Below are 15,960 nucleotides of genomic sequence, written 5' to 3'. Positions count from 1 at the left end.
GACATTAAATATAATGTTTTTTTTTTTTTTTTTTTTTAAATTCAATAAGAAAGTGTTTGTAGTAGCTCCAGCCTCCAAGTTGAATAACAGTCACAGTACACACGCCCTTTACTGCCCCGGCGGCACGCAACCTGGCGTACAGCTGTTTCACATTCCAAATCTCAGCGCTGCCTCGGGGCGAGAGAACAGAGTCGAGTGACAGCGAGACGGCTTTGAGGCTGCAGGCAGGTCACTGGAGCGAACAGCTGGGAGAATAACCCACTCATAACTCCGCAAGCACAGCAATGCAAGGCTAATACAATACAAGTCACTCCAGACTCCTCAACAATTTGGCTGATGCTGGTTAAAAACAGTTGAAGAAAAGGGAGTTATTGTTTGGCTGTGTTTTTTTCTTTCTTTAAGTTTGCAAGAGTGCACTAAAGGAAATGACCGGCGCAGACAGTTCTTCAGTTATGGTAAGTTTAGAAGTAACTGTATATAGTATGAGATTAAGTATAAACGGCGTTTTGGACATTGCAATCCTGTGTTTTTTGTTTATTTATCTATTTAATATTGCATATTACTTTTCATTTTATTTAATTTTGTTTTTATCTGTGATCAGGTTAAAAATGCGCACAAGTTTTTGCTTGCCGAAGGCTTGTTGTGTCTGGTGGCAATATCGTTAACGCGCAGCCTGCATATTCGGAATTCCTAAGAGTGCAGTGCACGGTTCATTGTTAAGAGACAATGCCAAGACAAGTCGTGCTAATGGAGTGATAATTGAGAGTGATAACCTCGTCCCCAGGTAATGAGTGTGTGATATGAATCAAAAGGGAGGCAATCCCGAGTCAAATGTAATAGGGAAAGTTGTATCCCTTTTTCCCTATGGAATTTGAATTACCATCCCAAATAGAAATGTGTTCCAAATCCAGCAGGACTCTCCTTTTATATTTCATTTATTTATTTATTTATTTATTTATTTATTTTTAAGAAGGGAAGAATGAATTTAAATTCCATTTGTTGGCATCTTTCAAGTTAGTGTCTGATTTGCAGTGTTCTAACTGTTATGCATGTCAATCTCCTAAAAGTCATACTGAGAATCTAATAAAAAATAATAATAATAATAATAATAATAATAATAATAATAATAATAATAATATAACAATCAGGTTATCATTTAAAGAACAAAACATGCTTAATCTGCTTTTATGGTTATTGACTTTTTTTTGCTCCAAGTGAAATTATATTAATAATGCATTATGCTACATTAACTTCATTACAATGTTGTATTTTAATCACACATCTTTTACTAGTATAATAATAAAAATAAAGTCTGGCACAAACACATAAATGACCAGACCAATTCATCTAGCTAAATAAGAATGCTTTATTGACTTGTGGTCATGTAGCATGTGAACTACAGCCAAACAAAGAGCCTGCGTCTCCCAGATATCCCCCAGGTCTGTGGACATTATCCAGTCAAGAGTCTCACCCTTCAATGAGTGTCCTAGGATTCAAAACCAAGAGCCTGCATCTCCCAGATATACCCCAGGTCTGTGGACATTATCCAGTCAAGAGTCTCACCATTCAATGAGTGTCCTAGGATTCAAAACCAAGAGCCTGCGTCTCCCAGATATCCTCCAGGTCTGTGGACATTATCCAGTCAAGAGTCTCACCATTCAATGAGTGTCCTAGGATTCAAAACCAAGAGCCTGCGTCTCCCAGATATCCCCCAGGTCTGTGGACATTATCCAGTCAAGAGTCTCACCCTTCAATGAGTGTCCTAGGATTCAAAACCAAGAGCCTGCGTCTCCCAGATATCCTCCAGGTCTGTGGACATTATCCAGTCAAGAGTCTCACCCTTCAATGAGTGTCCTAGGATTCAAAAGCACCTGCATTAAGAGTGAATTCACACAGTCCATTGTAACTTATTAGAATTCAGTGACAGGATTTCATTGTGTAGAAACACAGACGCAGGCTCGATAATACACTGAAGAAAACTCATATAGCCTGTTCCCATTTACTTTGCTTTCCCAGAGTATTGCAGATGCAATAACAAAAATAAAATATAATAATCACATTAGAAAAGTATGCTTCACAGATATCCCGGTGAGAGATTTGAGTTTGTCTTTCCCTTTACAACAAGTATCGACCAGAGGTGCAATTCCAGTATCAGTCACCAGGTGGCGGTATGCCCAAATTAGCAATCCCATTAAAGTAAATGTTTAATTATTTAAAACAATTAGTGACTTGTGTTGCCACCTAGGGCAATCATAGTCACACATTATTAACACTTGGTGACATTCAGTTGTTGCGAAGGGGGGAGGCTGCTGGTCACACTCTGGTGTACCAGATGGACTTGGGGATTGAAGTTCCTTCAAACTCTCGTGTTTTAAAAAGTGGATGGGATGACTGAAACAAAGTGCATCGAAACAAAAAAGAAGAATACATTGGTTAAGATAACTTTGATGTTTCATAAATGCATACCCATAGCAAGCTGTTGTTTATGTTTGAGATAAATCCAGCAGAAATGCGTTCCCTTTGATCTAAGCCATGCAGTCATGTAGTTCAGGGCTCCTCTCTATGAGCAGCATCAGATAAGAGAAACGGGCAAGGTGGAGTAGCATTCAGCCTTCCACATTCCCTGTGCGCTGGACAGCTCTGCTGTCAGACTACCTGATTTGAAAGCACAGGATTCTGATGACTGATCAGGCAGATAGCAGCTCTCTTTGATCTTGTGGGTTAGGTGGCCTTGCTCTCCGGTGGTGGAGCTTCATCCTCTGCTGATTTGCCTCTCTTTTACGTGTGACACACTGGAGTCTGCTGCTGCTGCTGCTGCTGGGATTCACAATTCCACAAAGCTTAATCTTGCCACTTATTGATGGAGACCTAATGGTGACCGCTATCCTAACACTTGGCATTGAAGACTGGCTCAGCTTGTTGGGTCCAGCCAGACTTGTGTCCTTACACATACTTACACATCATTACAATGTTAATATGCATCGTTACAATGTACTTAATGTGGACATGTTTTTGCATGATCTATGTAAGTACACAATTGTATCAGAAAATGGTTAGGGTTAGGGTTAGGGTTAGGGTTAGGATTAGGGTTAGGGTTAGGATTAGGGTTAGGGTTAGCGATAGGGTTAGCGATAGGATTAGGGTTACGGTTAGGGTTATATCGTGCAAGAAATTGTACACATTAAGTACATTGTAACTATGTATAATAACATTGTAATTATGTGTAAGTACACATGTAATGCTAAGTAACTACAATGTAAATACACAGTAATTAGAGACACAGTGTTGCTGTATTTTTAAGCAAGTGCAAAGGGAAATTTGTTTGTGAGTTAAATGAAATAAATTGAAATTGCAATAAAAGAATGCATTGAAATTGACTAATCCCGATATGCATTTACGATATTATTAATGATTGGCACCCAGTATTCATGTTTTTGTGTACAATATACAGTGCAGCAGCCAAGAATCCCACTGCTTATCTATAACCAAGGGCAACATACCTCAACACTAGGAGGAGATGGAACAGAGACAGACAAGTCTCTATAGGTATATTCATATCTGGCAGGTTCAAGCTTATCTCATCATTTCTGCTGAATAGGACCATGATCTATTTTGGGTAAATTGTCTAGGCTACTACGTAGTCCAAGTTAAAAATAATAATAATTTAAAAAAACTCTCTAAAATCATTTTGTTTCAATTTAAAATAATCTTTCATTCGCATTGTACACCAATGTGTACAATGCAGCAGCATGATTTATTTTGTTTTACCGTTAGCCTACAGGCTGAAGTAAAAAAAAATGGTGCTACATATTCATTTGATTTTACTACTGTCCTGTACACTGTATAGACCTACTGTACAGATTTATATTTTTACATAATGTAATGTGTAGTCTACCCGAAACACATCAGTGTTATTTCAGCACAATGATTTATATTTAAAATGCATTGAGCACTATAAATGTATGTGTGTGCGATTTTATTGTATTGTTTTTAAACCAGACACCTCCTATATAATAACAGTATTAAAATAGGTAAAATGAAGACGGAACAGAATGCATTGTACAGATGACGTTTACATTGACCAAAAACAATGTTATTTGGATTCTTGCACCCTTGCATGTATCGTTATCCTTCGGGCACCCTCTGCTGCAGCAAACCACGATTCAACTGCTGCTATTTATTTGAAAAAATGTCGCACAACTCTCGCAATGCTAGAGATCTCACTAAGAAGATGCAACAAATATTTAAATGAGTATATTGCAGCTCTTTTCATTAACATATTTTCTCTTAGTACATACGACAAAATGTATACTTTGCGAATTGTTGCGACGAAAATGCTTGATTCGTCTTTAATTGCTGTTTTCTGAAAGGAGAAAATGATTGCAACCCAATTAAAAAATGAATACTTTACGCTTAACCTTTCTTATACTGGCTTTTACATTCATTCAGCATTTCTATTGCTCCTATTATAAACACACATGTTACTAATCCGTTGATATAATCACACACAGCCCTTCCACAGCTTTTTGATTTAATCACATCAAACTATTTCCTGTTTATATTAAGTCCTAGCTCATGGGCCTCTATTTATGGTTTCACTATGAGTCTAAAAAGACACACCTGCGCTTGTTACCTATACTCTGGTGCCAATCAAGCTCATAATAAAACTAGGAATGGGTGAAAATGCTGTGCAATAGGAGTCTTATTTCTATCCCTGAATTGGAAAGGATTTGTTTAGTTCAGTAGCTTTGATTACAAGATGTCTGTCTGTATGTTTTTTTTCTTGCTGTCGTTGTTTAAACGCAAATATACTATTTAATATACTGCATGTGCACTCCCCACCCACCCAGCCCCAAGCAGCAATTGAAGCATGGTTTGTTACAACATCTGGAGCCCCATGTATTCCTGTGCTGGGTCTTTTGCCCCTCCCTCTGTGGTCTGAATCTAATTCTAAGGCAATTTCTGGCACGACATCAATGCTGTCTGGTTGTTTAGGGATATTTTTCAAATGCTTTGCAGAAGAAGTCTTTTTATTCATCTGTGCAAACATTTAGCAGCCTTAATACATTTGATATGTACTCAACATACCGATTATTATAAATCTCATCTGAAAAACCAACCAATCACAGTTCAAGATTTGCCAAAATTCCAGTCCATCGTGTATTGGGTTTTGATGTCATCCTGTGGATTTTACCCATGATGCAATTCCAAAGTTTAAAAAACCCCACCAACACTTTTTTGTTGAAAGTAGTTCCTGAGTACGATCTTGGTTTGTGTGATTTCTAATAAGTTTTTGTATGTCGGTCCAAACTGCACCAGAGGAACTCTCTGATAACAATAAGAGACATGGACTGAAGAATAAAACAGTGCTAATGGTATACCACTGGCACTAAACCAGCTGTACCAATCATTTAACTTGCTTCTCCCTGCTGTTGTTTTATACCCTGACAATTTCCCTCACAAGCAGTTTCCCTTTGCACTTGCTTGAAAATGCTGCCGTATGTGTCCCAGTATTAGTATATTATGTTGAAATGGGAGTAATTAATAGTCCCATTTTAAAGATGTGAGGGAACGTGTCCAGTTGATGACTGATGAACTCACACCAGAGCAGTGCCTGCATGTCTGAATCGCAAGCACTGAACAACACCTACTGTAACTGCTTTAACTGCCACGACAGAGGCCTGGTGTGGCCCGGTGTGTGTGCTGTGAGAACAACGAGAGACAGGCTGCACACCACGGATTAGCCTGTACTGTCAGGGGACAGCAGAGGAAAGGACAACATGAACACAGGACTTCAGCTGACACTAGACCTGTGAGCAACCAGGATCACAGCCTGTACTGTCAGGGGACAACATGAGCACAGGACTGCAGCTGACACTAGACCTGTGAGCAACCAGGATCACACAGCTGTAGTTGTGTCCCAAAACCAAAGGTAACACTTTAGTTTAAGGATCCGTTATAAGTAATTGTAAACGATCTATAAACATGTTATTAATTCTGCTATTAACAATTATAGAATATGATTAGAAATAATAAGACTATTATTATACACTTTTTTTTTGCTATTGTTTATAATCAATTAAAACGGATACCTAAACTAAAGTGTTACTAATTTTTATTTTTATTTCCTGTGAATTCATCTGTTTTTATTAAAACAGGAATGAGTCATGACTAAGAATATGGACTGTGTTTTTCTTTCAAAGATCGAGGCCAACTGCATTTCAAGCACCGCAGCCAAACCAGCTGCTTGACGTTTTCAGTTTTCAGCTAGTGCTTATGCCCTGACATCAACCACTGGTCTTAAAAGATGGCAGGCTTGTTTTCAGCTAGTGCTTATGCCCTGACATCAACCACAGGTCTTAAAAGATGGCAGGCTTGTTTTCAGTTAGTGCTTATGCCCTGACATCAACCACAGGTCTTAAAAGATGGCAGGCTTGTTTTCAGTTAGTGCTTATGCCCTGACATCAGCCACAGGTCTTAAAAGATGGCAGGCTTGTTTTCAGTTAGTGCTTATGCCCTGACATCAGCCACAGGTCTTAAAAGATGGCAGGCTTGTTTTCAGTTAGTGCTTATGCCCTGACATCAACCACAGGTCTTAAAAGATGGCAGGCTTGATTTCAGCTAGTGCTTATGCCCTGACATCAACCACAGGTCTTAAAAGATGGCAGGCTTGTTTTCAGTTAGTGCTTATGCCCTGACATCAGCCACAGGGCTTAAAAGATGGCAGGCTTGTTTTCAGTTAGTGCTTATGCCCTGACATCAGCCACAGGGCTTAAAAGATGGCAGGCTTGTTTTCAGTTAGTGCTTATGCCCTGACATCAGCCACAGGGCTTAAAAGATGGCAGGCTTGTTTTCAGCTAGCCCTATGCCCTGACATCAGCCACAGGTCTTAAAAGATGACAGGCTTGTTTTCCTTACTCGTGCTCTTTTACATGTATGCACCTGGTTTTCCTTATTATTTTTTATTGAAGTGGGCCATAAAATCACACCCTGGGACAAAAACCCCAGCCCTTACAGTGAAAGCAATGGAAAGCATAGGCAAGCATTGTAAAGCGCAGCAAGGTATGGTAATGCATATTCAAAAAAAAAAAGACCATCATTTCCCTGATTTTCCAAGTACACATCAAGGGTAATATTTAGGGAGGGGCTTAAAGAACGCTGGCCTTACCCCCTGGAAACCTTTCATTTCTCAAACCCTTTCTTGCATTGGTTATTTCTTTCCTATTGCAGCTAGGAGTTGGGTTCTTCATTTGGTATCCTGCTGTATATATTTCTATTAATTAAAAAAAAAAACATCTTGGTTCATTTAAAACAGAAAACCCCTTGAGATGATCTTTTTAAAAAGGGGCCCATATCTGAAACAAGCAGCCCACACGTTATTCCTTGCACCTTTCTGTGCTCCAGTACAATGGAATGCCAGTCTCTGTGGACCAGGCTCTATTCCAGCAATGCTGGGTTGAGATGAAAGTAAACAGCTTCTCATCTTATTAGGGCTCATTGCTAAATATGGACCGTTTTAAATAGCAACCAGCTTCCTCGTTTGGCATTTTCACACAGGAGTTCTTGATAAGGGTCCAGGACGTATGGTGCTGCAAGGCTTTAAACACATCTTCACACACGGCAGAGGATTAAGGACTGGTCTGATATGCAATTAGATCTGGGCTGAACTTAATCTGCCCGACCTAGTGGTTGGTGATGGGAGCTTAACCCCAAAGTAAATCTGAGGGGTGCAGTCTTTAACTAGGCTTGCCAGGTTCCTCGGTGGTATGGGAATCTAGAAAGCTATGAAGAAGCAGCAACCTTACCACAGTGTTTGTTTCTGTTGAGAAAGCCTTATTTTGCTCCCTTGTTTAAGATATTCTGTACCCAGCTATCAGTTTCCATCTGGGAAAATCTTATTTTTGCAAACTGCATTCCAGATTGTGAAGGAGTTTGCAAACTGCATTCCAGATTGTGAAGGATTTTGACAATTTGTTTTCCTCCCCTGCCCACACAAGCAAGTGATTTGTTTGGTATTATAAAATAATTGCTGTAATTCTCTCAAGATCACAAACATGGGGGTTACACTGCACTGAAGCATGAAAATTAGAATATCCCTTTTTTTGCACAGTATTTTTGCAGTTTTACCATGTTGTTTATACTATGCATTTACCCTGGTTTGCCATGCTTATTAATATGCTTTACCATACCTTGCTATTCTTTACAATGCTTACTTATGCTGCTTCTCCATACTTTCATTATGCTTTATTACACTTTGGTATGCTTTTACTGTGGGAAACTTTTATTAGAGATTACTATTACAAACCCAGGGGAATAATTTTGTAAAACTGCTATACATGTGTTAATAAAGGGGTTGATGTTTACTACAAGGAATACCATCTTATTAGCATTTTACCAATACAAAGTGCTATTCCATCTCATATTATAAGCTATTATAAGCTTGCTTAAACAAGATCTCACGTACATGTTCTTATGATGCTGTGTTGCAACAGCCTGTTGTTATTAGAAATAACCATCTAATATTGTTTACTCATTTATAAATGCTAGTAAAAGTTGTTATTACACTTTTCTAAGTTTCTCTACAATGCTCTGTAAATACATTTCACATAATCTGTTTGGCATCTTTGAAAGAGCTTTTAAAGCAGTTTTATTAATTACACCAAGCAACTGTTACAGACCACGTAAGAAACTCATTTATTTCAGGACAGGTACGCGCCCTTTAATTGAACTCTTGAAGTATGAGGTTCTAGTTCTGAAACATTGAAAGGTGTTTTTGTTAAGAAAAGGAAGGGTTCAAACTGCACCACTGGCTCCTGGTGTGTGTGGCAGCTCTGTACAGAGTGAAGAGTAACAGAGTGCAGGTGCAGGCAGTCTGGACAGACAGTTATTCAGTGTCTCTGATCCTCTCCAATCCCTTAGCCTCACCTGAGCAGTGACAGGCGATGAGAACCTGACGACGGCTCATCAAAACACTGGCCACAAGCTGCTCAGATGTTGTTTGATGTGTCCGTCCCTCCAAAGGCTGCACAACAACGTGCCACGTATCTCTGAACATGCTGGCTGTCTGATCTTGTGTCTGTCATTGTTCTTCTGTTGCGTTTCGGAGCAGTATCATTAAAAACCTGTTATTAAAAACTGTGTTGTGCTTTTTTTTAATCGTCACTAGTGCTCTGTTTTCATGTCAGAATGGTGCCTTTTGGAGACACCTGTACACGAAACAAAGAAATGAATGTTTTTTGCTTGAAGAATTGTGCTCTACATTGCGCTCTGAAGAGTGCGCTTCTCACCTGCCTGTTGTTTTGTATTAGACAGGGTGCACCAAATGTGGCAGTGACCCTCAAACCCCTGGTAGAGATCATTACCTCAACCCCCTGGTAGAGCTCATTACCTCAACCCCCTGATAGAGATCATTTTCACAGACTAGGTCCTAATAAATCCTTCTAGGGTTGGTATGTCATTGACAATGTGTTGAAATATAAAATATAGGCTGCTTTTTATGAGCTTCTTCAAAATATCAAGCTCTTTTTTAACAGAGATGATATATGGAAGAAGATGATCTATGGAAGAAGGCCTGTTTGTTATTTGAACCTTACTGGCCAAGAAGTAAAGGAAGATTGCCTTGTTTTGTTTTGTAATAATGAAACCCACATGTTGTTTTTATTGTGCATTACCAAAATGTTTCCTTGCACTGTTTGCAATAGCCTCTTAACAGCGCACTGCTGGGCTCACAAGCTATTCAGGTGCTCTTGAATTACAGAAGGATGATGTGATTGCTCGATCATCGCTGTTTAACTGAGTGAGGATGAGCTTGTTTCCTCAAGTTACTTTGAGCAGGGAAAATAAAAACAAGCAACAGATTTTAATGTCAATGAAAAGGGCACTAGCGAGAAGACGGCCCATGCTAATAAGAAGGATGTAAATGGGTATTCAGGTGTAGGCTTTCGCTCCTTTTACATCAACATTTAATGCAACACATTCTGGTCTTTTAACATGATGTAAAGAAGCAGCAATACTGAAAGTTAGCATCGTAGAAGAGAGACGTCATCTCATGCAGTTTGGATGAGAGGACCGCAAAGCGAAACTGAGCTCAAATGATTCAAAAGGACTTCTCTTATAATAAGAGACACCCTGTCTTATTATCAATCACAAAAAACATGTTGTAGTAAGGAACTACTATACTACTGTAAAAAATGTTTTATATAATTGACCTGCATTTTCTATGCACATGGTGGCATCTATACACATGATAAGATGCAAAGGGAATTTTGACAGATCCTGACCTCCGATTGGTTTATTTCTCATCTGTGATTTATAATGAAACAAACAGGCAGTTTTCTCAATGTGAAATCAAAATCCCAGTTGTGGTAAAGCTGAGTGAACCCGTTTCTTGCAGGGTGATATTGTGAAGCCCTTTGTAATGCCTTCTTTATCACCACAGGACTCTGCAAAGACCAGAGAGGAAACAAGCCCTGACAAAAGATCTGCAGGCCAGGAGTCCTCCTCGCCCCATTCCTCCAGCCTGCATTCCCCCAGAGTGAGTCGCTTTCTTCAGTGTTTACTGCGATCTCCACTATTCTTATTGTATGTAGTTATGAAGGGAATCATATTACAGAGCAACTTATATGTAAGACCACTGTTTGGATGATGTAAAAAGCTGAAGTTTGTCATTATCAACATGCTGTATGATTGTATGTACACTCCATTCATTGATAGGTTCTGAATTCAAGTTGCAAATGACATCATTTCAAATTAAGAAATGTTGTTGTTTAATCATTGTCCAAAACGTTCTCCCCAGAGCCCGCTGGACTTCATCGACACAGGAAAGGGCCTTAAGGTCCAGACTCCCAAGCCCCATCTGGTCAGTCTAGGGAGTGGACGGCTGAGCACGGCCATAACCCTGCTGCCTCTGGAGGAAGGTACGCTCAACACTGACTGCTCCCTCGGGGCAACTGGACTCAATATGCGCCATCGAGCTGTACCTCAGAACAGGCTTCAGAAACGTGTGTAAAGTGGAATGATGGTGTAGAGCCATGGACTGCATGCTGCTGGTACTGTGTTAAATACAGTACAGGAGCAAATGCAGAAGAGACAGGGATAGAAAGGGCCTTATAAAAGTTTACTACAGTAAAACTGCACAGTAATTTTGCACATTTCCTGCTTGCCAAATGGTTATGCTGTGCATTAACTATAGTTGACCCTGGCTTGCCATGTTTATTAATATGCTTTACTGTACTCCACTATTCTTTACAACATTTTTTTGCACTTTGCTATGCTTTTACTGTGGGAACCTTTTATCTAATATGTCTCTCTATAAACCACTGTGGAGGGTTTTCTCAATACTGTGTTCAGTTTGCACTACAGTTTAATCAATTGGAGCCTCTTTACAGCAGTCTGCAAGCTGTCTGAAAGCAGACCGTGTTGATGTTCTGCTATAACACTCTGGGGGCCCTATAGGCAAGCTGCTGCAGCTACTAGAAGAACAAATTGTTGCTTGTTATAGAGCTCCTACATGATGTTTCTTGCAACATGAGTTTGTGTAGAATACTTTAATAGTATGATTTAGAATCAAGAGAAGGTGGGTATTGTAGATCCCTTTTTTTGTCCAGTTTCTTTTTCACTCTGCTCTTGCATCCAGAATCTACTCTGGGTATTATTTTCTTCCCACACTGAAATGTAGTTTGTCCTACTTTACATATTTGCTTGCCCTGCTAATGAGCCTTTGCCGTAAGCATAGTTTTTTATATAGACGTGCCGTGTGAATCCTCCAGCCACAGCGCCTGTCGAGCGGCTGTTTCTTCTGTTTGTTTTTGTATTTCTGTAGGGTGTATCTGTACTGCTAATGAGGCTTCTCAGGAAGGGAAGCAACATTATTAAGCCCCTTTCTCATGCTATTTTCACCAGAGCAAAATGTTTCCACTTGGTAATATCACAAGGAGTAAATGAAGTAACGATGCTGGTACGGGAACTCTTTAAGGGCACTTAAAACCAATAGCTTATTTATATACATTGAGAACGGCTTGAGCACAGCTTGCCTGCATTTGTTTATGCAGACGTCAGACTTGTCTGACCCTGGAGTTATAACTCAAGTTTAAATTTGATACTGCTAGCAAGAAGTTTTTTGAAGAATGGAAAATATTCTGTACAGGTGCTTACTGTTGGCAGATAGAAAGCTGAAGTCTTATCTAAAAGGTGGAAGATGAATGTTTTCTGCATGTTTGAACTCAGGAGTGTGACGGTTTATAGCACCGCGCTGGAAAGGCTCTGCAGTTCTGGAATGATATATTCTGTTCAAATACAGAATTTGGGGAAAAAATGTGAGCAATAAATCATAAACACATTTAAAACAAAAAAACATGAATTCAAGAAAATGAACAAGCCATATTATATGATAGAAAGGCATATTTCAAATCTTGTATGCACTGGAAAGCTTCAAGGTATGTGAACCCCAAAATATAATGTGAACTCTGCATACACAAGTCACTGAGCCTACTGTACACAAGAGCATAAGAAAATGAATGAGCAGCAGTTCATTCGGGTCCTATTAGCGAGTGAGAGGAGGCCATTCGGTTCCTAGCAACTGGTAGATCTCAAAACTGCATCTCTGTGATTGATCATCAGCAACATGGCTAGGTAACCCATTCCACCCCTCTCCGTGTGTAAAGACGTGTCTCCTAGCTCCTACAGGAAGTCTATCTCACTCTACCTGCTTTTGTTCTCTTTCAGGTAAAACCACAATTGGGCGGGAGGATGCCCCCACTCCTCAGGATATCACTATAGAGGGCCCTGGTATCGAGGCGCAGCACTGCTTCATCGAGAACAGGGGTGGAGTGATCACACTGGACCCCTGCGGAAACCTGTGCATGCTGGACGGGGTGCCAGTGACTCAGCCTACACAGCTCACACAAGGTGCACACCTCTCTCTCTCTCTCTCTCTCTCTCTCTCTCTCTCTCTAAACCTGTGCATGCTGGACGGGGTGCCAGTGACTCAACCTACACAGCTCACACAAGGTGCACACCTCTCTCTCTCTCTCTCTCTCTCTCTCTCTCTCTCTCTCTCTCTAAACCTGTGCATGCTGGACGGGGTGCCAGTGACTCAGCCTACACAGCTCACACAAGGTGCACACCTCTCTCTCTCTCTCTCTCTCTCTCTCTCTCTCTCTCTCTCTCTCTCTCTCTCTCTCTCTCTCTCTCCCGCTGTGTGTTAAGCTGAGGGAATACAGTTTCAGGCCACTGCATGGCACACCAGGGGGTTTGATACAGCAAAGTCCCCTCAAACTAGGTCTCCCGGTCTCCTGGAACCAGGTTTCAAGCCACTGTTCCTGAAAAAGTGGCTTTGTGTTCCCTCAGCTTAAAAGACTTAGAGTAATTTGTCGTTGAATTTATTAAGTTTCTTTTTGTATTTCTCAGTATCTTGTAAGTATCTTGTAAGAGTTTCTGTTATTGTGAGGAATTGTGAGACAGTGTGTTTAAAGAATGGGCTCAGAAAGAGGTTGCAGTATTCTATCGGTCTACGGTTCTGTAGTAAAAATATATTTTATGTAAATGTTTGAAAGGGTGAAAACTGCAGTATTGCAGTTTTTTCTACAGTACACCACAGTCTATTGCAGGATTTTAATACTATAACTAACTTTATTAATACCTAATCTCCAGTGTTGCTGTTTTCTGATATCACTGTAGCCAGAGTCTGTGGCAGTGAATATAAAGTTAATTTCATGCAGTGGTCTGGAAATAATTAACTGAATGAGGGAACTGTGGGCGAACTGTGACTAGATTCTCTGGAATCCAGAGATTCATTATTAAACGCTCACTTGGTACTGAATAGTGCAATGGGCCTTCGTGTGGGTGAGCATGTTAGATATACAGCATTTTATTATATACTGTATGATGAGTAGAATCGCTCTGCTGTGCACTTTCATTGGGGTTACACTCTGATACATTATGTGGGGCTGGAGAGTTGAAAGGTCACATTGTCACATGATTTGAATGGAATGTGGACAGCTGTTCAGTGGATTTAGAGAAAGATGGTAATAACTCAATATGGGAGCAATAGGACCCAGAACCGCTCAGAGCGACGGCAAACACCATGAAACAGTAAGGGGGTGTACAACAGAACCCAGAACCACTCAGAACCACTGCAAAAACTAACACATAGTGAGGGGGATACAACAGAACCCAGAACCACTCAGAACCACTGCAAACACCATCACATAGTGAGGGGGATACAACAGAACCCAGAACCACTCAGAACGACTGCAAACACCATCACATAGTGAGGGGGATACAACAGAACCCAGAACCACTCAGAACCACTGCAAACACCATGAAACAGTAAGGAGGTATACAACAGAACCCAGAACCACTCAGAACCACTGCAAACACCATGAAACAGTAAGGAGGTATACAACAGAACCCAGAACCACTCAGAACCACTGCAAACACCATCACATAGTGAGGGGGATACAACAGAACCCAGAACCACTCAGAACCACTGCAAACACCATCACATAGTGAGGGGGATATATACAAACAGGAATGAATTATTATTATTATTATTATTATTATTATTATTATTATTATTATTATTATTATATTTGTTAACAAATAGACTTTAAAAAAACATAATTCAGAAGGTAAAGCTTTGTGAATACAGCCCAGAGGCTGGGCTATATTTTTGAAGTTTACTCCAGTCTTTAACCATAACTAGTGTGAAACATATAGGTAATGCAACTGGAGGTCTTTGAAGCACTCTCCAGCTTTTTTTTCTTCACTTTTCTACATTGCTGTTGGATTTTCATCTTTCCAAAAATAGGAGTTAATTAAAGTTTGGAGTAAACTCTTTGAAGATATGGCCCTTAGAACTTAAGTCACTTTTTATCCTGTCTACGTAAGGAGTTGGTCGCTATACCCTTTTGGTGTCCCCGCTTGACAGACTGCATTTAATCCCTTACTGATAAACAATAAACGCAAAACTCCTACCAACTAAAATCCCTGGTTTGTTTTTTCCTGGTTTCCACTTACTGTTACGGTACCGTTATACTGACAGTCGTTACGTACAGGCAGTGCCAATTAAAAAAAACAAAATCTGCACTGCGTCTTTAAATCGATTGTAATTGCGCTAATACAAATAGGGGTTTGGGCAGTCATTGCTATTAGGTAATTTATACGTTTTATATTGTTTTACAGGTATGCACACTGTTTGCAGTGAATTGTGGTTGAAGATAATAAGTCACATATTCTTCTTGTTTGTCGTGTATTTAAATGTTGATAAAGTTCAGTTGATGTTTCATTGTTCTGTTGGCCCACCCCCCTTTTTGCGGTGTAATAGTGCGTTCTGCTCGAGGAATGGAGACAACTTTAGAGATTTTTTTTTTGCTAGTCTTGGGGAACTCAAAAGATAACAAGAGGGGGGCTTTATCATGCAAATATCCTAAACAGAGAGTGCTTTTTCTTCAACGAACTTTCTGAATGGAATACAAGAAAAAGGTCAGTGTTTTTAAAAAAGCAAACAGGATTCGAGCGAAGTTTTCAAGTGAGATTCACTTTTTCATTGTAACTGTTTCAATAGGGCTGGCCCGAGTCCTTTTGAAACAAAGGTAAAGCTGCAGTCTGTACAGAACAGAGGTTTCCAAGATTCGTTTCGCAACTGACTTGAAAACTGAAGTATCGTTTTGCTATGGATGATATTTATAACGATGTGGTGTTTATAGGTAGACTACGTGTTGTAGTACTAGTAGTAAGAGTATATGCCACATTCATTGTTTTAATGAGCGCATCTTTTAAAATCTTACCTTTTTATGGAGCCATAGTACAAAAACACACAAAATGAAACGCGTAATAGTAAGTATAATCCTGACTTGGGCTTTCAATTTACAAGCTTTTCTGAAACATCAGCGCGCAAGATAATAAGACTTTTTCTTTCTTTTTTTTTTTTTTTTTTTTTTTTGCAAGGGCGTCTGGTGA

General features: G+C 39.8%; 1 protein-coding gene across 4 annotated transcripts in view; it reads left to right on the top strand.

The window, feature by feature from the left end:
• The first annotated feature begins 221 nt into the window (after positions 1-221).
• Positions 222-15,960, top strand: part of LOC117968351 (pleckstrin homology-like domain family B member 2) — a 64,437-nt gene continuing 48,698 nt past the window's right edge. For 2 of the 4 annotated variants that reach the window (XM_059030718.1, XM_059030717.1), the window contains exons 1-4: positions 223-455; positions 10,439-10,534; positions 10,796-10,916; positions 12,724-12,906. In XM_059030718.1, the coding sequence (XP_058886701.1) occupies positions 426-455; positions 10,439-10,534; positions 10,796-10,916; positions 12,724-12,906 (430 nt within the window). In that variant the 5' untranslated portion in view covers positions 223-425. Of the gene's footprint in view, positions 456-10,438; positions 10,535-10,795; positions 10,917-12,723; positions 12,907-15,960 lie in introns of all 4 variants that reach the window. The other 2 variants (XM_059030716.1, XM_059030719.1) reach the window with 2 other exon arrangements.

Source organism: Acipenser ruthenus, chromosome 9 (assembly GCF_902713425.1).
Source record: "Acipenser ruthenus chromosome 9, fAciRut3.2 maternal haplotype, whole genome shotgun sequence".
Lineage (NCBI taxonomy): Eukaryota > Metazoa > Chordata > Actinopteri > Acipenseriformes > Acipenseridae > Acipenser > Acipenser ruthenus.
The sequence above is the reverse complement of the archived record's forward strand: the minus strand, read 5'-3'. Positions and strand labels throughout refer to the sequence as shown.